This window comes from Stegastes partitus, unplaced genomic scaffold (assembly GCF_000690725.1).
Source record: "Stegastes partitus isolate 25-593 unplaced genomic scaffold, Stegastes_partitus-1.0.2 Scaffold489, whole genome shotgun sequence".
Classification (NCBI taxonomy): domain Eukaryota; kingdom Metazoa; phylum Chordata; class Actinopteri; family Pomacentridae; genus Stegastes; species Stegastes partitus.
Genome location: NW_007578220.1, coordinates 105362 through 130005, shown reverse-complemented (window position 1 = coordinate 130005; position 24644 = coordinate 105362). Strand labels below are relative to the sequence as shown.

Here is a 24644-nt window from a genome sequence, read left to right as displayed (position 1 = left end):
CAGAATTCAAGTTCTGAAGCAAAAACCCAAACACTGTGCCAAACACCTTGAAATGACCCCAGTAGTTTATGTTGGATATGAAGCCCAGAAATAAATTTAAAAGCAATAAGATGAAAATGAAAATGTCAATCAAGCCTCTAAACTGCTGTAGAGCTTTTTCATTTTCAAGAAAACTTTTCTCCGGTAGATTTGTTTTTAACTTCAAATTGAAATATGGATTAGCAGAGTCAATAAAACCATGTTGTTTTCTTTTACGTTACAGGTGTACACAACTAAAAAGTCCCACTCAACGGATTTTCTAACTGAAGAACTTGGTTCTGGTCAGTTGGAGTTCAGCGTTCATGCACAGATTGAAGAAACGAAGAACTGTGCTGGTTGGAATAACAGCAAAGCTGAGAGCGCATACATCACAACACCGAAGCCACACGGTAAGAAACAAAAAGCAGACATGGCGATAACACTGTAAGTCATTTTCTGTGATGCTATAGAGTCAGATTAGTTTGTATGTGACACCTTTGTTTTTGTCCCGTACAGCTCAAGTGGTGAAAGACTTCAAATGTTCCATTGGGTCCAGTCCAACAAATTGCTCCTGGGAGCCAGTGAGTCCATCTCGTGACGTGGACATCACCTACAGGTGAGAATTAGAAGCTACAGCTTGGAATTCTGTCTTAGGAATTACATATCGTAGTGCATTATCATTCATGGATTCCATGATAATTAACATTACCATTGCATTGTTTATATGTTTTTTTATGTAGATTTATGGCCGCATGATTTTTCAATCCGTACGTTTTATCAGCCTCTAATGGCAACTGAAGGAACTGCAGGATCCACAGTCAGTGAGCTAGTGGGTGAATGTGTCAATCTTATCGCTTGTTCATTATGGTCATTACAGGTTACAGGTTGAACACAATCATCAGATTCATCGGTGTCATCAGTTTTACAGCGATGGGTTGAGGGACGGTTGTTCCTTGGAAACTGATGCTCAGGACCAACTCTTCTATGTGCTTGCTGAGAATGAAGCTGGATGGCAAACCTTCAAACCTAAACGTGGTCGGTGCTACCTCTAATATCTCGTTATATTATCAGTCGTTTTTAATTGTTTGCTGTCAAGTACAAGATCAAATGTATTGGATATTTTTTTAATAATCCTTTTTAGTGGTGCCTCTGCCAAAGGTGAGCTTCAAAGAAGATGAAGATACACTTCACCTGGAATGGACACGTCGAGACAATTTGAAAACCTGTCATTTTATTTACATGGTCTGCTACAGCGAATGCAATCAGCACAAAGTAAGTTGCAACGTAAAAATATGAAGCCCTCCCTCTTTTATGTCATGAGGTTTTGCTCTTCTTGTTCATATTTCAGTTGCCACAAATGCCTGCCTCACATCATATAGCTTCTCTACACTGACAAAATCAAACACTGTGCTTTTTGTTCTTGCCATTTTTCAGCATTGCAAAGAGGTCCGAAACGATAGGACTTCGGTGACTGCCTTTGATAAAAGCTGCCGTTACGAGTTCAAATTTAATTTCACAACAAATCCGCATTGCCCAGAAATATCCAGCGACGGCGTTGGAGTCGCATTTTATGGTAACCGTCCGAGCAATTTCACTTCCGTTGTTTTGTCCTGATGTGTTTATTCAGTACACTGCAATGAGGCTCACACAGAGTTGGATCTTTGTATGAATAAAACTGTATTTTAATCCCATGATTTCGCTGTTGTATGTTACGACCTCACATGCCACACTGGAAAAGAAAATGTGCAGTCCAGCATCCAGCCCCAAAACATCCCCAAGAAGTATTTTATGTTATCTACTTCATTTACAAGCACTCCCATTAATTTCAGTCTCTAACTGCTGCTCTGAGGCTCTCCTCTGTTACTCCTTCTTCGCTGGCGTCTGTTCGGCTCCAGCTCGTGAAAACGGACACATTCGGTGTATTTTACAATGCTGGATTATTCTTTGTTGGCTCTTCTGCACCTTTATGGTTGTAAATGAAAGTTAAAGGGGGTGGAGGTGTGACTGAGGTGCCCGATGGGGGCGTCTGTGATGTTGCACACAGAAGTTGTTGTAAGCAGTCTCATACCCAGACAGCCTTATTTAGTCCTTATTTAATGCTGTACGTTTCCTGACTCGAGCAAAAAGCTTGAAATTATCTGGAAAAGCTGAAGAAAATGGGCCTCTTTTTCGTCACAGGTAATAACACAGGCTCTAGAAAGCTGTCCGATGGAGCGCTGACTGTGGTCGCCATCGTCATCCCCGTTATTCTGTCCATCGGCGTCATCCTGTCCTGCTACTGCTTCAGGAGGTATGTATTGGAAAGAGTTTTACCCCAGTGTAACCTCTCCAAAGTGAGCCTGTGTGTGTCCCAAGTGTCTCTACATCGAACCTTATAAACTATTTTAAGGACCGATGTTGTAAAACAGATCCGTGAGGAACAATAGTTGAGATTTGCAGCGACAAAAACCTGATTATGAGGTGATGTAAGTGGATAACATTGATAAATAACTGGCATAATCAAGACTTTGTTGTACGTAAATGCTCTTTAACATGAAATCAATCCAGCAGCAGAAAACACAAATGTCGCACAAAGTTGCTGTTATTTTTGACTGACGGTGGAAACAAACCTGCCATCCTGAAGGCAAAGATGACTCGGTAGCGTTGGCCAACATTACGCTGGAACTGCCTCCAGGAAATAGCCCCATGTTTACACACAAGTCTGGCATAGCAACAGCTCTCTCCTTCTCCTTCCTCCTTGGTTTATATGTCAACACACTAACTTCCCATCATATAAACAGAAGCTTTACTACCTTAAAGGTGCAACATGAAAGACTGTGAACCTAAATATAACCTCACAGTAGCAACAAACAACTGTTGTAAATTTAGTGGATTAATGGCGTCCGGTAAATAGAGTTCCTTGTGTGTGTGTGTTGGAATTCTCTGTTCTGTGTTTTTGGCAGCCAGTCCACCTTCATGTTCGAGTTCGTGAGCTTCTAGACACAATGATCATGGCTGCATTGTAAGCACAGTCCAGCATCCAGTATCCAGTGCCTAAAAATACCCATGTCTAATTTGTGTGCAACAAAAAGACTGATTCTTCTATGACACGCCTGGTTGCTTCCATCTGAGATGCTGGTACTCTGGCGACATCTAGTGGTTCTCAATGCTCCTCACAGAACCTTTAAACAAATAAGCACTGTGCTGCTGTTTAACCTCAAGCACTGTGGGTTATGACTCGCTTCCACATGTTTTCCCGTGGGAGCTTACTGCCGAATAAACAAACTTGTATATTCGGTTCCTGCTTGTAGGAGCTCTAAAGTCATTTCCCTGCTTATGTTGTAAAGCCTACACTTTAGGGGGAATAATGGTGGATGTTGTCTCCTTTGATTCCTGCATGTAATGGGCCCTGAGCGGTGCACCATAGCCCACACATGAAACACTTTATACATTCATGTAACACCGAAACTTCCCGTCACTTCGAGCAGCAAAGAAGAGTCATAGGAAGGAATGTGCTTGTAGTCGTGTAGGATACTGTTTGATCTTTAAACCTCGACATCTTGTTAAAAATTCTCTCATTTTCCTTCTTCTGGATCGCTTAATTTCAAAAAGTTTACCATCTGGGCACAAGATGTTTCCACATCACTTGTTTTGTTGTCATTGACACGCTCTGCTGTTGTTTTGTTGTCATTGACACGCTATGCTGTTGTTTTGTTGTCATTGACATGCTATGCTGTTGTTTTGTTGTCATTGACACGCTATGCTGTTGTTTTGTTTGTAGACACAGAGCCATTCTCTGTCCCACCATGCCAGACCCCTCGGCCATATTCAAGGAGATGATGAACGGCAACAAAGAGATGAAGGTACATTTTAGGAAAACATAAAAGTGTCTGAGCTCAACTCACCTGTTCTTTCTGCCTACACTTAATACGCTGTTCTTTTTTTTCTTTCTTATCTAGACCACATCAGAGAGTCTGTACACGCCGGTGCTGGAACCCGTAGAACACTGCGTAATTACCCCTTTAACTGAAAACGGCGTTTTCCAGCAAAACTGACGACATGTCAGCCTACACAGTGGTGCCTTCAGTGCAGCGGGACTTTTTTTCTGAGTGAATTTATCAGGAGCATTGACAGAGTAAACCAGACTGGAAAGCTTCACTGAAAGTTTCTAGTCTGTTGCACCGACCGCTTCAACCACTAGATGTCACCAAAACAAGATTTTTACCTGCTAAGAAGTTGCTCTGGAAGGAGGAGCACATGTCAGCTGATGACCCACGCCTTATCAACACACTGCTTAATCCTCGGGTTGCGGGAGGCCTGGAGTCTATAGCTGATGATGAAGCACCGAATCTATGGATAGAGTGGACCCACGGATGCTGTATTTACTGGATCTACCAGTAAGAGGAGCTGGTGCATTCCTAGATATCCATCTATCCATCCATTATCTATACACCGCTTAATCCTCACTAGGATCACAGGGGGACTGGAGTCTATCCCAGCTGAGTTAGGGTGAAGACAGGGGACACCCTGGACAGGTCACCAGTCTATCACAGGACTACACTTAGAGACAGACAACCAAGCACACTCACATTCACACCTATGGACAATTTAGAATCACCAATTAACCTCAACATGTTTTTGGACCTTGTGGGAGGAAGAACCAGGAGAGAACCCACGCTGCACGGGGAGAACATGCAAACTCCACGCACAAAGATCCCGGTGCCCCCACCTTGCAGCCCTATTCCTAGATATCTGCTGTGTAATTTTAACAGAAGGGACTGTATATAAAAATGGACACATCATGCTCAGGTTTTCTTGAAGCTCAGGATGTTGGATCTGGGCATCAGTAGCTTTCCAGTGCCCGACTCCTCCATCCAGGTGATGCAAAAATGGATAAAGAGGTGGAATGGAGCTGGGACGAGCCGTGAAAATGTCCCCGAGTCGTGGACTGTTCTGTGTGTTTGCTCAAAGCAGCCACATCCTTTAAGTTGAAACCTTAATAGAAAATAGGGCTGTGTTTTATAAAAGTTCCCCCCTTCTTGCAGGTGTCATGAACAGGGAGATGAACTACAGAGACTAAAATGTTATTTTTTTTGAACCAGGCTACAATCACGTTTATTTCTGCTGTAGAGTTTTAACATGAGGGTCTGTGGGGGATTTTCTAGAGCCAACCTCAAGAGGCCACTTGAGCTTTTCGCACTTCATTTCTGACTTCATTTTTCAGCCCTGGACGTTGACGCCTGGACTGATCTAACAAAAGAGGGGAAAAAAAACAGACCTCTGTCTTGGTACAGCATGAGCCGTGTTTGTCTCTTTTGACAACCCAACGCCAGTATGACCGACATCCTGGCAGCTACAAAAAAAGGCAGGAAGCAATAATCCAAGTGGTGGCGAAGGAAGTTTCGCATACCACTAACGGTAATTCAGTGACTGCACAGGAAGCCAAGGGCGACTGCTGCTGCTGCACCTCTACTGACCTCCACAAATTCACTTCAAATGAGGAAAGCAGCTTGTTTGGCATGGATGTCTCCAAAGGACTAATGTGTTGTTTGCATGTCAGATGGCCAGTTTTGCAAGACCTGACATTTCTTTTTCTGTGGTGAAATTCTGAATATCTAGTCTTGAGACAACCTGACTTTATTTACTCTGTTAAGCTGGTATTAACGCATGTCAAAAAGGGATTACACCTTGCCGTCAGTCCGGACATACGCGGACCTGCATGAACTTTCCTGGTAGACACTCATGACACCACATGTCTTGCATATTTTAGATTATTTTTTTTACAATGTTTGTTTAAAAGAAAAGAAAAAAAAATGTGACCCTGGGTGTTTGGAAGCATTTTCAACCTTTGCACACAACTTGCAGCCTTTTTGGAAAGAGAGCAGCGATGAGAATTGTGCACACAGCTGAGCATATATTAAAGTAATCGGTTGGTTTTGTGTAATCCTCTGTTTGCTTTGTCATTCACACTCTTGTCTAGAATGTCACCGTTAGTAGTATGTTTTTACTTCCTTAGAAAATGACGGGCGTGTCTTTATTCTTGTACATAGCTGGATATACCAGCACTTGTTGGTGTAATTGCTGTAATTAATTGTAATTAAGAAAAATGTAGCTGTGTGTGGGTGTGATTCATCGGAATGAGCTTGTCTCATCTTGTCCGTCTGATTCACTGTAAGTGGGCAGGTCACAGCTTCAGACGCAACTCCATGATGTTAGTTCTTATTTACTGTAACTTCAAGAAACGTCAACACGGAATTCTCCCGAAAGAAAAAAAAAAATCCTCTCTGCTTTCATGAAACCACAATCTTTGTGCCTCTCATCCAGGAACGAATTCAAATATTTATCTAAAGCTGATAGGAGGATTCCGCCCCTGAACATGTGAATCGAGTTTTCCATTTTACTGTAAAATCTCCCCTTTGTGTTTCCTTGCCAACTTCAGTGGAGGAATGGCAACAAGAAAAGAGGTTTTACTGATTACAGTTAAGAGGAGGCGGAACACATTACGTCTTCTTCTTTTCCTGAGTAAATATTTAACTGTCTACTGTAATGGACGTCATACATCAGTGGTTACATTCTGGCCATTGGGGTCCTAAGTGTCGATTTAGGGGGAAGACATTTGTTTGTTTTTTTTAATAATGTGATTTAACTACTACCTGTTAACATGTAAAAAAAAAAATATACACTGTGAGTTACAGTTTAAGCTCCAGGTGTGTGTGTGTGGATGTATATATCATTAAGATAAGAAACTAACAATTTTCATGTACTGGTTTGTTTTGAGATTTTGGGTTACTGTGCTTCCATAATGTGTTTTCTTTCCGACTAATGTGAGGTGAAAAAAAATCCAAAATACACATTCGGGTGTTCATTTTTAATATATCTTCAATGTGCTGGTTTCTCTACAGGTTTTGTGCAGTTTTAATGAAATAAACCCCATTTGAATATCCACGCAATAAAACGACAGTAATCTTGTATTCTAGAAAACATTAATTGTCTTTAATAGAAGTAATAAACTGAAGAAGTTTGATTGATGGTGATATCTGTCAGTTCAAATGTTCACCAGTTCGTTTGGTTTTTTTTTTTTGTTGGTGCGTAAAAGCGCACTTTAAGCGTCTAATTCAATGGATGGAGGTGTGTCTCTCTTCAGAGGATAAAAGTTAAAAAGAATGCGGTTGTTATATGGAATTTCAAGCAATCAATCTTACCGCAATTCTCAATATTCCTAATCCTGTATCAGTTTTTTTCACGCCTTCTTTCTGTTGGTTCGTTTTCGTTTTGAGTCCGCGTGTCCCAATCAGAAGGAGGAAGCGCACCGCCTACGTCCAGCCTCCCAAAAGTTTGCATGTCTTCCTCAAAAGTAGCTGGAAGCGAAACAGAAGTCGACAAGCCAGACACACACGTACACACACACCGAGAGAGAGACGGACGGATATTTGTATGTCTTCGCTTTGAGAAAACGAGTCGGACACCGGATTAGAAACTTTTTCTCCTTACACCAACAGCTGAGGACAGCTTACGGAAAATGACGAGCAGAATGTTTCAGACTCTACACCTATTCGTTTTAAGCTGTCTTTTTCTAACAGTTACATCCCAAACAGGTAAGACGATTGACGCACCCATTACGCTCATTACGCAAACATCGCGCTCATTACGCACAATGTTATTGTTGTTTTTCCGCCTGTTCGAAGACTTCTCCTACTTTTCCACGATACACAGTGCAACAGTTTCCCAGCAGTGACGTCATGTTGGGTATGCATCATCCTTGAACAAGAAGGAACCCACGGGGACAGGGTGGGGAATGTGACGAAGAAGCGCTCACTGGGATTTCCTCATATGTAAAAATATCCAAAAAAAAAAAACCTCATGAACTGGCTGGGTGGTTCTGTTTAAAGTTTGCTGAAAAGAAATATTTAATTTTACATACACTGTTTGAGCTTCTGTGTGTGAGACAAACCAGAGTGAAAGTGATTTTTTGAAGTGTTGATATCTTACATGCAAATGTGTAGTGGTGGATGAAGTACTCCTGTGTTGTTTTTCTTTTGTCTAAGGCTCATTTAAACCACTTTGTGTAGTTTAATCTACAGCAAAACATTGTATTCCATAAGATCACCTTATGTCAGAGATTATGGTGGCCAATATATATAGATTTTATACATAAATGAATATTTTTTTTTGCAATGATCCTCCAAAACTGGATATCAGACACTTGTGACAAAGATATATAAAGAAGTTATTGTGGCAAAAACTGATTGTTGCCAGTGGGAGCAGTTGTTCTTAAGTCTCTGTATGATTTTATCTGCTCTGTGCCCTAAATTCTAACCAATCTAATTCTTTGTAGCAGCTACAAAAAAAAATCTTTAAAGCACCACATCAAGACATAGAATGTTTTCCACTTGACAAAAAGTGACTGCTGCCACTACAGCGTGACTGACTGATGTCCTTAATGCATCAAAATAACTTTTATTTATCCACGATGGTTATAGTTCAAAGATTATAGCCCACAGGGATACCAGGAAAAGAGACAAATTCTCAATTTTAGATGCGAAACCCATCCGTAAACCAACAACCAAACAGTATTGCTTATAATCATTATGATGTTGTGCCTGATTAGGCTTTAAATTGCACATTTTTTTGGTTCCATAATTACAATTAAAAGCCTTGTTTAAAGGAGAAACACTTTTGCTGTTCCGGTAGACATCCCGTTACAACATTGTGAGCATGTTTTGTCTGTTTTACTCAGATAAAAGCAGATGTAGCGCTACATAAACTTCAACAGGAAGGGCATAATTGCTTTTTGGCAGCCGATAACTTGATAGCACAACAAAGGCAGGATATTTTGCAGATTAGTGACGAACCGTATTGCCCAAGGTGACAGTCAACATCATTGGTAATACTTAAAAAAAAAAAAAAAAAATTCTTTTGTGGTCATTAAAATGTAATCTTAATCAGAATAATCTCAAGTTAATGGTCACAAACAGGAACTCATGGTGTTCTACAGCAGAGCCATTAGCCACAAGGATCAAATAATGCTTTCTGGCTCTGTTTGTACTACAGTGTGACGCGTCTGTGCCAGTCTGTGCCGACGGTCACGTTGCCCGTCATGTCAAACACAACATGCAGACATAGCACATATTTGGCTCATTCGTTGGAAGGCATGTACAAATCAAAGCCTCTCCAAAGTCCTGCAGCGACTACTTTAATTCTGACTCTTTAAATGGTGAACCGACTGAGAATCACCTCATGCGTCTCTCCTTAAAATGAACATTTCAGAAGGCCAGTTCAGTTCTTAGGGTGTAGCGGGACCATCTGCATACAGTAGCAGTAGAGGAAGATGTGCTTACAACTCCTTGTCATCATGAACGCCTTCCACCCTCTTCACGGTGATTTAGAACAGCACATTCAGCCAGAGACTAATATTGATAAATTGCTCCACTGAACGGCCAAAGGAAGGAAGGACTTCCTGTACAGTTGCATAATTACTCTTTCTCGTAAATTTGAATTTAGTTGTACAATTTCTACCACGATCTTTGGAACTGTACCAACAGATTTTGTCTGCGAGCTATGAAAATGGTGACTGACTCAGAGCAGCACAGATGTTGTCCAGCTGCTTGTTTTGTTGGTTGCATCAAGCTTGTCTGGCATTTCAGACATTTCCTCGAAGGATTTAGACGAATTCCAACGCACTGCTGCAGGAAGAGACATTTTTGACACAAGCAAAAACACACTTAAAGTAGAAAAAAATTGGAGTTCACAGATCAACAGGCTAATGAAGGCACGCCGGAAACCAATGTTTTCTCTCTTTTCTCTTTGTCCATCTAAGGCAAAATCTTACCACCACAAAATGTGACGCTGCAGTGGATTGGTGCTTTCCAACCTCACTTGTCCTGGTCGCCACCACGGCATCAAGGGAGAAACTGCACATATGAAGTGTCAGTTGACAATCGGGAGGTGAAGAACTACAGAAAATCATTTGTAAGTATACATGCAAGTTTATATTTAGAAAGAAATATTTTGTTTTAAAGCTCATGTATGAATTGTGCTCATCCTGCAGCACGTATAAGATCCATAGCGTTGACATTGTTAATACTATCTTCTCTCCTTCTCTTATTGGTGGTTTCAGCTGGACACATGTTCCTGGGAGAGATCCTCGATCATAATGAGTGGAGGATTTCTGAACTTTTCTGTCATAGCTGTTTGCAATGGCATATACAGTAAACCGGCAGTCCATGTCTTCTCTGACCCAGGTATCTAATTTTGGTCATTATTGCTGTTAGGAGGAAAAATCTGTCATTTCTCGATCAAAAAAGCGTGGTATTTTTGAACTGAATTGATGTCTCTCTGTTTGTTCTTTAACATGTACGTATGTGTGTCTGTCCCTCCCAGAGCTGGTGAAAAATTTTGAGTGCTACGTCTATACCCGCCGAAACACTCACTGTGGTTGGGTCCCAGACAGTCATACTTCAGATCTTCGGTTTTACTATAGGTATGTGCTTTTCCGTGTTTTTCTTATCACGAGATTCCAAGTAAGGATCAACTGAGTTTTACTTTTCATATCTTACACCAGGGCTGCAAGGTGGCTTGGCGGTTGGCACTGTCACCTCACAGTTAGGTTCATGTCCCGGTTAGGACACCTGGGATCTTTCTGCGTGGAGTTTGCATGTTCTATACGTGCAGCGTGGGTTCTCTCCGGGTTCTCCGGCTTCCTCCCACACAGTCCAACAACATGTTGAGGTTAATTGGTGATTCTAAATCGTCCGTAGGTGTGAATGCGAGTGGCTGTCGGTCTCGACTGGCGACCTGTCCAGGGTGTCCCCTGCCTTCGCCCTGAGTCGGCTCATGCCCCCCCACAACCCTTGTGGGGATTAAGCGTTGTATAGATTATGGATGGATACTAATATAATCAGTAGGAGCTGATATACATTTGCTGGAGGAAAATGTTGAAATTGTATATATTTATCTGTACATTTAGATTTGATTTCTCTTCTGCTAAGCTTCCCGAGATTAGGAGGCATCTTGTCAACCAGTATTTTCGTATATATCCACCAGGCATTCGTCACACTCCCACACCTGTGCTTCACTGTCAGGACGACGCATTCACTGTGGTAGTCTTAGCCAGGTTTACGGAAAACACAGCTGAATGAGTTGTACTTGGGCTCGTCTGAGAAAAGAACGTCCATGGAATCGTTTTGTCAAACACCACCGTCGCTCTGATTGGCAGAACTATTGCTTTGTATCTCCTGATTCATGCTGAAGCTGTGTTTCCATAGAATTTCAGTTTGTCGCAGTTATCGTTTCCCATCTTTGTGACGTCTCAGAATAAGATTTTGCAATTTCTCAACCATGTTCATGTATTTTGAATTTGTACTTGGGGGCCTGTATTTTTAGAACAGTCTTTCTAGAGTATTTTGTTTGAACTGCTCATGGGAGGATATATGTTACTTGTCAGAGAGTAGTTACAGAGAAATTCAAGTGCTGCTGATTTGCAACACTTCCTGATGCACTGGTTCCTGGTTTGTATCACCGCATGAGAACCAAACTGAACTAGAGTAAAAGTAGTGAACTATGGTTCCATCAAGGTTAGAGTCCTTGAGTTCAGTGCCTCAGTTTTCTCAGTTATTTTTTATTATTTCTCTAGTTGCTGTTTGTTGACTTTGGGAGGCTTATATTTTTGAGACCCGAGTCATATTTGGTAACATAACTTTATACAATGAGGGCAAACTGACAGTGGGGAGGAAAAGCTCCCATTTTACTGGAAGGAACCTCTGACAGAACCAGACTCAGCGTGGGCGGTTGTCTGCCTTGATCAGTTTGGGTGAAAGGAGGGCAGAGAAAAGACGAGCGTTGAAGTAATGACAGACGCTAAGCTCTGTGCAGGAATTTAAAAAAAAAAAAAAAAAATCAGGCTCCCGTTTGTTCCCACTTGATTTCTCACCTTTGTCACCCGCAATATGCAGATACTCTGACGATTTACACAATATCGAGTTGGCTTTGTGTCTTCTCCTGCCTCGCGGGAAAGACGTGTTATTGTACTTTATAGTGTTAAAAAAGAGGTGCATAGCGTATTAGTGTATTACATCCATCCATCCATTATCTGTACACTGCTTAATCCTCACTAGGGTCACGGGGGGCTGGAGTCTATTCCAGCTGACTCAGGGTGAAGGCAGGGGACACCCTGGACAGGTCACCAGTCTATCACAGGGCTACACTTAGAGACAGACAACCAAGCACACTCACATTCACACCTACGGACAATTTAGAATCACCAATTAACCTCAACATGTTCTTGGACTGTGTGGGAGGAAGCTGGAGAACCCGGAGAGAACCCACGCTGCACGGGGAGAACATGCAAACTCCACGCAGAAAGATCCCAGGTGTCCTCACCAGGACGCGAACTGGTGACCTTCTTGCTGCAAGGCAACGGTGCTAACCACCGAGCCACCTTGAGTCTATATTACATTCATTAGAATTATAATCAGTCTAGTAGAAGAAGTATCCATTTTGTACAGTTGTCAACAGCATCTTGTTTGAAATGTGCTGTGTGTGTGCATATATATGTGCATCCCGCTCTGGAGACAGAGTTAGCCGCAGGAAGGTTCAGGGAAAGAGGAGCCAAAGCATAAACTGGGAGTAAGACGACAGAAAGTTAATGACGTGCAATAGAAATGAATGGAGAGTAAGAGTAGAGGAGAGGTGCTCCTAGGAGGTCCGCCAGCAATCCAAGCCTATAGCAGCATAACTAATGGATGGTTCACCTAAACCAGCTCTAACTGTAAGCTTCAATAAACAGGAAAGTTTTGAGCCTAATGCTACAATTCTTTGCCTCCTTGGTCTTTAAGAATACAAGAATAAGAATTTAAAATTCTATTCTTAAAGTGAAGCAGTAAGAAAAGCTAATATGGGAGAAATTTAAATGTTATTCCTCTACGCAATAGAGCTCCATTGTTTTCCAAATGATATAAAACTCTTAAATATGCCACACGGTTGCACAGGTGACATGTTCCTTTATTACCAAGGGCATGTTAACCCCTGACACACTGTCAATACTTCCTAGAACATCAAATGTGCATTTTGTGGCGTAAACCACAACTTGTTGGCTTCTACTTTGACACATTTAACAGCAACAGACAAAGAAGGGATAAGTGTCTACACTTTTCATCGATAACTGTGTTGTTGCTTGAGCTGGCAGAACTGCTGGTATGTTAAAGCTAACTTTATCATCCCACTGATGATTCCAAGGCACAGCGTTCACTTGGAAAATGGTGTTTAAGGAAACTGGCTTCAGCTTTTGGATTTTCAGTTAGTCAAATACAAGCAAATCACCATTTGTCCCTATCATAATACAATCTGAATAACCTACAAAATACAGAGAAGTTTCTTTTTCTTTACATCTTGTAGCCTCCAGTGAGTGCTCCATGTCTCTCCCACCTACAGTACTTATACATGTGATTACATTTAAGTTGCCGTAACTGACGTCTCTAGTATATCAGACAACGAGGCAGACGCAGTGTCAGTGATCCCCACAAGACTGCACATTAAAAGATTTGAAATGTAGAACTCTCATAACATAAACTGTATTTTTTTTATGGTGTGTTTTGATGACATGCATCAGTCATCATGTAAAAATGTAACTGTTTATGATATTTATAAGAGATCTGAATATAAGTATCTGAGACTGAAGTTCTTTTTGAAGGTCACAAGAGTCTAAATTTTTACTTATTTTGCTTCTTTTTCTTTTTTGATCAGCAAATTGATCAGTCAGTACAACCAGTCAGCTCCGTAGTTCAGGTTTCTGTAGAGCAGGCTGTTCATCAGTTACTGGATCGACATCTGCAGGCGTCCCCGTGCGAGACACTGACCCCGATGGCAGGCGATGTGAGGGACATTGTTAAACTATGTAAACCATTTAGACTGAAGAAGCATTTCAACATTCTGCAATCTTTTGCTGCCTGGATGCAGTAACTTCCTGGAGTGTTGTTATCAGCATGACACTGTCCCTACTTCTAAGAAATAATTATACAGAGTGAGGATAGCTTTTCTTTCTTGTTTCCGGTCTTTTTTTTTGCTAAGTTACCTAAGTTATCACCTGCTGACTACAGCTTCATATTTACCAGAGAGACACAGGAGCGGTGTTGATCCTTTTATTAAACTTTCAGCACAAAAGTTTTTTTTTTTTTTTCCTCAAAATGCGGAACCATTCCCTTAACTTTGCTGAGCAATGTGTTATTGTGCTGTGTGTGTTTTTTTTCCCAGGCTTGAGTAGCAAAATCTCAACAAAACTTGACTTTCTGGAACACTGTGCAGCATTGCAGTAAATGACTTCTTTATCTTTCCATTTTCTTTATATTTCCAAGGTTAGAAAACCACTATGCTGGAGGGAACTCAGAATTACAAGAGTGCTCATTGTACAACTACACTGGTGGTGTGAGGACTGGTTGCGAAGTGAAGGCCACCGACAATCACAACATCTTCGTCTTCTTTAATGGAACACTGAACAACAGACTCGTCCGAAACACCTTTGAGAGAAAACTTGCCTTGAACGGTATGCAGTGGACTCCTCAAAGTCCTTTTAAGGCACAGTTCTGTTGAAATATGTCACTTCCCCATTCAGTCTAAGAGTTATAAGAGGGGTCGTTGTTCCTGTCCTTTCTTGGAACTATTTTAGCAGTGTGTTAAGATGTCTGTGTGGGCATATTGTTGTGTAATGCGTAGTACAGCATAAGTACATTTTTCTTTTTTAGGACAGCAAATGCATGTTAGGGGGATTCCAAGAGATCTCTCAGTAACTTAACAGTAACTGTAATGTCTGTACTTCCTTTTATACATACAGTGAGACCGCCTGCTCTTCAATGGACAGTCACGAAAACTGAGGATAAATTCAATATCAGCTGGACTCCGCCTGACGTCTCACCACTGAATGAATGGACGTTCCTATTAAATTACACCGAGTGCAATGTGCAGAAGGTAAGAGACACATGAACACAATGTTTGGATGTTTGTGTCCAATATCTTTTTCTTTAATTCATGTATAATTTAGTCTGTTTATTTTATATATTTTAATTGATGTAAATAAGAGCTCAATGAAGCATTTGAACGCCTAAAACACTTTGAAAATCATGTATATGAATGTATTGGTTTTGAAATTCCTCTTTTGCCTTTGAGTTTTTTTTAATAGATATGTCTGTGAAGATTCTCAGTCATCCAAGTCATGGTTATTCTCGTAGATTAATCGTAGCAACTGGACTTGCTTGAGTTCCTTGAAGATCTTGAAGCTCCATCTCTCATCAGTTCTGACTGACTAGTTGGGAGTTCCAGCCACTTATATCCTTATTTGGAACTCCCAACTCGTCAGTCAGAACTGATGAAGCCTCTTGGATGGAGGTGGAACGTCTTTAAGGAGCTCAAGAAAGTCCAGTTGCAACGATTAATCTACGAGAATCACGAAAAGATACTGTTTGGAAAGGTGGGTGAACAAGCAAAAATTATGCTGACAGTCAATGTCTAGGGGCAAAGCCTGGCACATTTGTACATTTCCCTGGTGGAGGCCACCAAGGTGGTTAAAGAGCACTGTGGTAGCAAAGTGCCAGTTGAAGCGATTCACCCTGAGATGCTTACTGCTTTGGCCGTTGTAAGGTTGTCTTGGCTGATAAGCCTATCCAGTAGAGGTCTGGGATAGAGCCAACAGATTGGCAGACTGGGGTGGTATTCCGCATATTTAAAAAGGAACCACAGAGAGTTTGTTCTACACATCAGGGGATAGCTCTGCTCAGCCTCCCTTGGAAGGTCTATACCAGGGGTCTCGAACTCCGGTCCTCGAGAGCCGCAATCCTGCAAGTTTTAGATGTTTCCTTCTTCCAACACACCTGATTCAAATGATCAGGATCGTTATCAGGCTTCTGCAGAGCTTGATGATGAGCTGATCATTTGAATCAGGTGTGTTGGAAGAGATAAACATCTAAAACTTGCAGGATTGCGGCCCTCGAGGACCGGAGTTCGAGACCCCTGGTCTATACAGAGTTAAAGGAAAGGACAGTCTACCCAGTTGTTCTGCCTGATTGCTGAACCTTCGGAGGATTAATGCAGATACTGATTGGCTGTGGAAGAGAAGACCAGGTCTTCAGCTTTTTGTTGGTGCTGGAGGGTTCATGGCAATTTTTTTGGTCGACACAACAATCAAACCACTGACAGGTGAAATGAATAACAGGTGCCAGTATGCAGTGGCTAGTACCTACCAGAAGTAGCCCAAGGGATCAGTGAGCCGAAGTAGGATGGTGTACCCATGGCTTACTTATGCATGTGGGAGAAAAGACAAGTCCCTAGTGTTGTGATGGCTTGGCAATGTTCTGCTGGAAAACCCTGGGTCCTGGCATTCATGTGGATGCCAGTTTGACATTGTTGCAGACCAGGTATTCCCATTCATGACATGTCGAAGCAAAGCTACATAAGCTCTCAGTTAGCAAGCTGATCCACACTTCTACCGTCACCTGTGGCTGTGAGCTGTCGGCAGTGACCGAAAGAGCAGGATTGCAGATACAGGCAGCCAAAATGGGTTTCCTCTATTGGGTCTCTTGAGTCAGAGTGAGGAGCTCAGACTGGAGACAGTGCTCTTTTGCATTGACCTGGATTGCATTGGAGGGATTTTATAACAACCTAACAATATAATATTTAGCAGATAATAAACAACAATGAAACTGAATAACTTTAAAATCAGAATCTGAGCAATTTGAATGTATTTTCTCTAGGGTTAGGAATGTAATTGGATTGATTGAGACTCTGACATTGATGATGCCCAGAGGAGCTTCCTTACTTCCTCTGACTTTTCTTGTGGCACCAGAAGCAGGTTGCCAATCTTCAATTTTATTTAATTTTACTAGGCATAAATTTAATTAAAATGTCTGTTCTATCCAAATTTATGTATCTTTTGCAAGCAATCTCACTTCCTTTACTAAGGGATCTCTTGAGGAAAAGTGATAATATGTTTAGTCAATTCATTTGGAACAACAGGAAAGCTAGACTCCAGCTTAAGTTGTTATATCTACCTCACGAAAGAGGACGACTTCAGGTCCTGAACTTTAAACGGCATTATCAGACTATCCAACTAAGTTCTGCAATGTCTTATTTTTCTCCACCTACACCATCTGCCTGGGAAGATATTGAACGGAAATCAGTTTCAATCTTACCATTAAAGCGATATTTGTATTCGTCAGATATTTAAATGTTAATAAAGCAAACGAAGAATCCTTTTGTTAAAAACACAACATCAGTGTGGTATATAGTACATAATTACAGTGGTGAACCAATAATTTTATCACAATTTTCTCCTATTTGGGGAAACAGACTATTTAAACCTGGTAAGTTAGACGGGGGATTTAAATTATGGTTAAAAAAAAAGGCATTAGGTGGGTTTCAGACCTTTATTTTGAGGGCGGCTTTCCTATGTTCCAACAACTTTGTCAGAAATATCAGATTCCCAGAAAACAATTTTTTTTAAAAAACATTTGCAATTAAGAAGTTTGATAACATCAAAATATAAGGAAATGGCCGCCATCAGCTACTGAGGAAATCGTGCTGAATAATTTGGATAGAAGAGCAAGATGTTCAACAGAATCAACATCAGACAGATTAAATGCTTGGAGAACAGACATACAAGCAGATATTAGTGAGGAAGATTGGAAAATGACATGCAGAAATATCAACACAAGACTAAAATTACTTCAGTATCAATGGTTAACAAGAATCTCCATAACCCCGGTTATACTCCACCATATATCCCCTAACGATCCTGATGTTTGTGTTAAATGCTTAAAATGAGAAAGGAACTTTGGTTCATTGTTTATGGGAATGTCCGAAGATTCAGATGTTTTGGGGAAAAGTAATTAAATGTTTATCATACGTGATTAAAAATAATATTCCATTGAAGCCAAGTACTTGTATGCTTGGAATATACCCCAAGGACTTCATAGCAACAACGAAGCAAACGAGAATGATTGACTTTGGGCTCCTCCAAACTGCACTACGCTGGTAGAGTATAGAACCAGCATCACTTGGACTGTGGGGAAAAAAAGAGCTGATGATCGGTCTCGGGCTGGAGAGATTGACATATATAATAAACGTAAAGAGTTTGTTGATATTTGGGATTTATTTATATCCTTCTTGGCCAATCAGTCATATCGCACTGACTGAAATGAGAAGATTACAGCTGTTGCACAGGTTAGCGTGAAATCTAGTAGAAATCTGCATTGTCCTCAGCGGGTGAGCCTGGATTTTTCCTGTAGAAAGGGAAACATCTTAAAATCGACCTAATGGATTGGCACCAGATTTTGCACTGACGGTTCACCTTCAGGATGAATTGTGTAGTATTTTCAGCTAGCAACAATATCCGGTTATAACGTGTGTTTTGTTTTCCCCCCCCAATACTTTTCACAGAGACCCGGCCCATTCATTTATGTCCTTTATAATAGACATTTTGTTCACCTGTATCTTCCTTAAGTATTTGGAGCTATCAAGCCCTATAGTATTCTTTAGTGGACATCCTGGGCTTTCCAGTGATGTGTCATGTGATGGGTTTGCATGCTGGGGACTTTATTTTTTTTCTCTATCAAGATGGCCGCCATACCAACAACCACATTTTATGGAAAGTTGTGAGGTAAGTCAAATATTCTTTATCTAACGCTATTTTTGCCATAATAATTATATATATTCTTGTTCATTAACATGTAAATAACAATAAAGGATGCGGAGGATGAGTATCAGCCTATAATAGGGGAAGATGATGATGAAGGAGAGGAAGAAGATGCAGGAGAATCTGATGAGATAGAGTCAGAGGCAAAGAGGGAGCAGCAAAGTCGTTGTGCTCTATGGGCCAGGACTAACTTGTATGTTTTATTTAGTTTCAGGCTATGTAAGTTTATTATCATGTTAGATTACTGTAGTATTTGTAGTATGTGTAAATGCTGTTAAATACACCCATGACCACTTTATTAGGTACACCTGTCCAACTGCTCGTTAAATTTCTAATCAGCCAATCACATGGCAGCAACTCAATGCATTTAGGCATGTAGACATGGTCAGGACGATCTGCTGCAGTTCAAACTGAGCATCAGAATGGGGAAGAAAGGTGATTTAAGTGACTTTGAACGTTGCATGGTTGTTGGCTGGTCTGAGTATTACACAAACTGCTGATCTACTGGGATTTTCACGCACAACCATCTCTAGGGTTTACAGAGAATGGTCCGAAAAAGAGAAAACATCCAGTGAGCGGCAGTTCTGTGGGCACAAATGCCTTGTTGATGCCAGAGGTCAGAGGAGAATGGCCAGACTGGTTCGAGCTGATAGAAAGGCAACTCAAACAACCACTCGTTACAACCAAGGTATGCAGAATAGCATCTCTGAACGCACAACACGTCGAACCTTGAGGCGGATGGGCAGCAGAAGACCACACCAGGTCCACTCCTGTCAGCTAAGAACAGGAAACTGAGGCTACAATTTGCATAGGCTCACCAAAACTGGACAATAGAAGATTGGAAAAATGTTTCCTGGTCTGATGAGTCTCGATTTCTGCTGCGACATTTGGATGGTCGGGTCAGAATTTGGCGTCAACAACATGAAAGCATGGATCCATCTTGCCTTGTATCAACGGTTCAGGCTGGTGGTGGTGGTGTAATGGTGTGGGGGATATCTTCTTGGCACACTTTGGGCCCCTTAGTACCAATTGAGCATTGTGTCAGCGCCACAGCTTCCCTGAGTATTGTTGCTGTCCATGTCCGTCCCTTTATGACCACAGTGTACCCATCTTCTGGTGGCTACTTCCAGCAGGATAACGTGCCATGTCATAAAGCGCCAATCATCTCAGACTGCTTTCTTGAACATGACAATGAGTTCACTGTACTCCAATGACCTCCACAGTCACCAGATCTCAATCCAATAGAGCACCTTTGGGATGTGGTGGGACGGGAGATTCGCATTATGGATGTGCAGCCGACAAATCTGCAGCAACTGCGTGTTGCTATCATGTCAATATGGAGCAAAATCTCTGAGGAATGTTTCCAGGACCTTGTTGAATCTATTCCATGAAGGATTAAGGTAGTTCTGAAGGCAAAAGGGGGTCCAACCCAGTACTAGCCAGGTGTACCTAATAAAGTGGCCGGTGAGTGTAGATGCAAGTTACCTAAAAATATGCTTTTAAAGCTGGTCAGTGGGGAGTCATATCACATCCATGATGCTGAAATTACTGCATTAATCCAAACTGATGTGAAAAAATGAACTGTTGCTCCTTTTATTAACTTGAATTTATTTGTGTTTTTATCCATCCATCATAACAGATTCACACCTGTGCTGCCTGAGTTTCCTGCCTATCAAGATTACCCTACAATCCGTGAATACTGGAGTCCAATCCAGTGCTTTTCACAGTACACTGATGACAAAATCTTTGAGGATCTGGCAGCTTTTACAAATCAAAGACAGCTGCAAACTACGGGAGTGTCACTGAATACTACTGCCCAAGAAATCAAGATTGTCTTTGGCATTTCAGTACACATGACCTGCCTTGGCTATCCCAGAGTCAAAATGTTTTGGGCTAAAAAAAAAAGTGCCTGTTATTAGCAGGAAAATGCTGAGATGCTCACTCAAGATTGTCAATGCGCTGGCTCTAGGTGCTTATTTTCTAAATTCAGTTTCATTTGTACTCGGATCTCGTCCTGTTGTCCTCTACAGTGGACATGCTGTGAAATTAAAATAAAAAATATATTTAAAAACAAACAAATAAAAATTGTAAGGTTTTTTTTTTTAGGCCCAAATAGATAGGAAATCACACAACAACAGAAATTGTAAGACACTTTTTTCCTTTGGTTCTCAGCCGGATAAACGCACAAATAACACGTCGTGCGAGCTGGATCGAAACCCTGACTGTAGGTACTGCATCGCTATTAAAGCTAAGAGAGCGGGCGGCGGAGAGACACCATGGAGTCCTTACGAGTGTTTTGGTACGGTCACGGTTTTCTTATCTTAAAGATTTATTTTACAAAATGAAATCAGAAGAGTAGAAAAATACTTCTTCCATTGAGTTTTAAGAAGACGGACATTTCTGTTGCTGTTGTTTTTGATGCAGGGAAAGATATCGACGCGTTGGTGTACATGGCCTTCATCATCCCATTGGGGGTCACTGCCCTGGCGGTCTTGACGTTTATCTGCTGCCGGAAGTATGTAAAGACGACTTTGTTTTGCTTTTCATTTTAGTCTGTTTCCTATTTGCCTCTAATACGACTCTCTCAATGTACAGGAATATAAAAAAGATCTGCCCTAAAATCATAAAACCTGCAGATTACATCAGCGACATCATCAACAACAACAATAAGGTGAGCGTCTCGACAGAAACAAGAACGAACTGATTACATTTTGGTGATCTAAAGTCACCTCGTTTTTGGCTGTAACTCAAGGATTCATGTGGTAACTGTGGTAAAATTCCACATACTGATATTTTATACTCAAGTGGTCAAAGATCAACTTCACCGTGACATTATAACAAACACATGCAAGGTGATAATTGTAGTTTTTGGGGTTTTTTTTTAGTCTTAACTCTTCCCTGATGGTCTTATTTTCTTAAACCCAATTTTACATTCCTCTATTTGAATGCTTAATAACATCAATAACATTGTAAAACTATTGTTCATGACTTCAAGAGCCTCTGTAATCAAAGAAACACTTAAACTTATTTGCACTGAAAGCAATTTTAAAGCTTCTTAATCTATCTTTTTTTTTTTTTTGCTTTATTTTACAGTGAACTTCATAAATTAAGAATTGTAAAACTTTTTAAAATTTTCATTCCCATGCTTCTTTTCCACAATTGTGCCAAAATTCATGTCGATAATGAAAAAGACTGTAACACAGGGCAGCTTGTTTCACACGTGGATAGAGTGTGGATCCTGGCATTCACACATAAGTGCAGGGATACATTTTTAAAGGATTAGTTTCAGGACTGTAAACGCGTTTGCCATCTTTGCCCAGACGTGCAGTAGATACGCCTGCACAGTTAAGTCTGAAAATCCAAAGTGTAAAGAAGACATGCGTTCTCACGTTTTCTTTTATGTCTTCTTTTTTTTTTTCCCCAGGGCACGGTTTGGAACTTTCCTATCCCAGTAGAGGAAGAACACACCTGTGAAATCACTGTGATGGATCCGCAAGTCTACACACCAGATTGCTGACACGTCTCTGATGCTAACTCGCACTTTGAGTGAAAAAAAAAACAAAAACACGTTGGCAGCTGCGTTCGCACAAACCGTGCACACACTGATGCAGCTGAGATGCCGACTTCACACGGCTTAGCAGCTGTTATTTACCGTAGATTGAGTAGGTTCCACTGAATGACAATTCCTCACCAGGACGAGCCAGCGCATTACCTTGAATTCATATTCACACCAGCATTTCTAAAACAATTCGCGTTGCATCAAGCCAAACAATTACATCCAAGATCACATTTTATTTGCACTAAATGAGCTCAGCATTATACATTTTTGCACCAACAACTACTTCTGTGAGCCCTTTTCGGACAGCAGAGCCTGAGTGGATAGGACAAACTTAGGCTGAGCAGTAATCATCAGGTATCCCTGGAGTCGTTAAAGCAATATGGTTGCATTTTTTTAAAGCATTAACCAGGCGTTAAATGCTGAACATTGGCTGGTCCGAGGTTGAGGGAATGTTTTTTACTGTTTATATGACTGTTAATTATCATAATCTAGGCACTTTTATCCTTGTGTTGTTCAGGTTTGTCACCTGTAGTCCCAATGATGCCAATGCAAAAAAAAAAAAAAAGAATATGTGTTTTTAGAAATGTATAGGTTTATTTTTGATTCAAGCATTAGTTTGCTTTTTGATATCTTCCCCAGAACAGCGGACCAATCTTCTAAGTTTACCCTGAAACACTTGCTTTTTTCTTTTCTTTTTTTTCTTTTCTGTGAACATTATCCCTGTTGGTGCTTCCATACTGTTAAAGCTATTGTACGTCTTATTGCCAGACATTACGTGTCGCTCATTTCAACGACAGACTCCTATTGAGTCTAAAAATGGGTGACTCGGAGAGGACTGAAGGCCAGTATGAACCTACTGACCCTGTGAACAATTCCCCAACGAGCTGTTGGACAACATTGCCCATTGTTGGACGATGGATTAATTGCACTTTGGCATGACAAACTGGGCTACCCTAAAGAATCACACTGATTCAGGTAGACTGCAGCGGATGCATATTTTAATGACTGATCATTTAGCTTTGACTAACCTTCTATTTTTTCAGTAGGACTTTAGAAAGATTGTGCACTTCATGTGTTTTCAGATTGAGATAAAGCTTGTTGGTCTTTTGTCTGTGAGCATAAGAGAAGCATTAAAAAAAAAAAAAGCTTTTAACCACCTTGATAAGCTGCTTAAGGCCCCAAATGCCCGGATTGTTGACCAGAGGTTTGGTCTGGTTTCCAATCACTGTTTACCTGCTAGACCACCAAAAACTAACTACCAAGCTAACAAGGATGCTAAACTTCGGAGATCATTAATGTCACAATTAGGACTTTTTGGAATATTTTGATTTATGTAGTTCATTGTCTGCAGGAACAGAAAATAGCTCAAGGCCTAAAAGAGACATCCGCCAGCAAAATACAGCTAAACCAGTTGTTTTTCAACTCAAGGGCAGCAAATTTATCACAAAACTGGGCTGGAACACCCTTAATTCATCGCTTTTTATTGTGCAAACTCAAGGTCGAAGCTCAAACCTGCACTTATGGTTCAAATAAATTCTCCAATGATTTTCTTTATTTCTGCTTCCAGAACAGCCCTGAGAAGTTTGAAGAGCTAAAAAAAAAAAAAATCACCTGAAGGTTGTGACATTTGCTCTCTTTAATAGTGCACAAGAAGACAGCTCCAATGAATGTACGGTGTTTGAAGACACCCTGGTAACTGAAGATCTTAAAGTTGTTTTGTATGGAAGGTAGACTGAAGCCTCTTCAACAGACAAAGCGCCTGTTGAAGGGCGTAAGAATAAAACACTGGCGCGTGAAATAGTTCCTAGTTTGAATGTTTGGATGACATGCTGGTTATAACGCTTCTTATAAATTGTTTATTATTCACTTTATGCAGTTTTTTTTACCCTATGTACATTTGCAGATGTTCAGAAAGACAGGGGCCAAAAAGTGATCGCTAAACTATGGGATGAGGTGCAGGAACATGACACACAAAATGCTTTTGTTTGAACCTTGGAGAGAGTTCACCTCCTCAGAAAAAACATCTATATGTACCTTTGCACAAAGACAGGAAACATGGAAACGGAAGAAGAAGTCTGTATTTGTCACCGCTACATTGCAGCAGAATAGAATTTTCTTTGCATAACTCAAGCTTTTTGGAGAAGTGTGATCAGAGCAGATTTGCTCTTGGGCCTAAACAACGGCTTGTGTCCAGGGCCACAACCGCTGATTCACCGCTTCTGTGCAAAGGTAGAAATGTCTTCCTGATGTCTCACTTGCTAAATCTATTCACAAACTCCTCTCTTACTGTTTTCTTGTCTCATCATGTTCCCTCACTAGTAAATAAACAGGTTTTTTCTAGTTTTGTAAATATAGTACCAGTAGAAATGATTACCTCACTATATTCTGCATTAAAGATTTGCTTTGAATTTA

General features: G+C 40.9%; 2 protein-coding genes and 1 long non-coding RNA gene across 3 annotated transcripts in view; all 3 read left to right on the top strand.

The window, feature by feature from the left end:
- LOC103361155 (interleukin-13 receptor subunit alpha-1-like) overlaps window positions 1-4492 on the top strand; it is a 12904-nt gene extending 8412 nt beyond the window's left edge. Inside the window, exons 3-10 of the mRNA XM_008287163.1 lie at window positions 263-428; window positions 535-634; window positions 896-1053; window positions 1160-1290; window positions 1453-1591; window positions 2197-2308; window positions 3779-3860; window positions 3957-4492. Coding sequence (XP_008285385.1) covers window positions 263-428; window positions 535-634; window positions 896-1053; window positions 1160-1290; window positions 1453-1591; window positions 2197-2308; window positions 3779-3860; window positions 3957-4052 — 984 coding nt within the window. The 3' untranslated portion in view covers window positions 4053-4492. The remainder of the gene's footprint in view (window positions 1-262; window positions 429-534; window positions 635-895; window positions 1054-1159; window positions 1291-1452; window positions 1592-2196; window positions 2309-3778; window positions 3861-3956) is intronic.
- A 2854-nt stretch (window positions 4493-7346) lies between these two features.
- LOC103361154 (uncharacterized) lies at window positions 7347-24644 on the top strand. The gene is made up of 10 exons (XM_008287162.1): window positions 7347-7592; window positions 9815-9966; window positions 10115-10238; window positions 10378-10477; window positions 14346-14533; window positions 14822-14955; window positions 20846-20972; window positions 21098-21188; window positions 21269-21344; window positions 22098-24644. The coding sequence occupies exons 1-10, from the start codon at window positions 7517-7519 to the stop codon at window positions 22188-22190; spliced, it is 1161 nt and encodes a 386-aa protein (XP_008285384.1). The 5' UTR covers window positions 7347-7516; the 3' UTR covers window positions 22191-24644.
- Window positions 19981-20750, top strand: LOC103361151 (uncharacterized). The gene is made up of 2 exons (XR_520391.1): window positions 19981-20137; window positions 20313-20750. It is a non-coding gene; the product is annotated as an uncharacterized LOC103361151 (long non-coding RNA).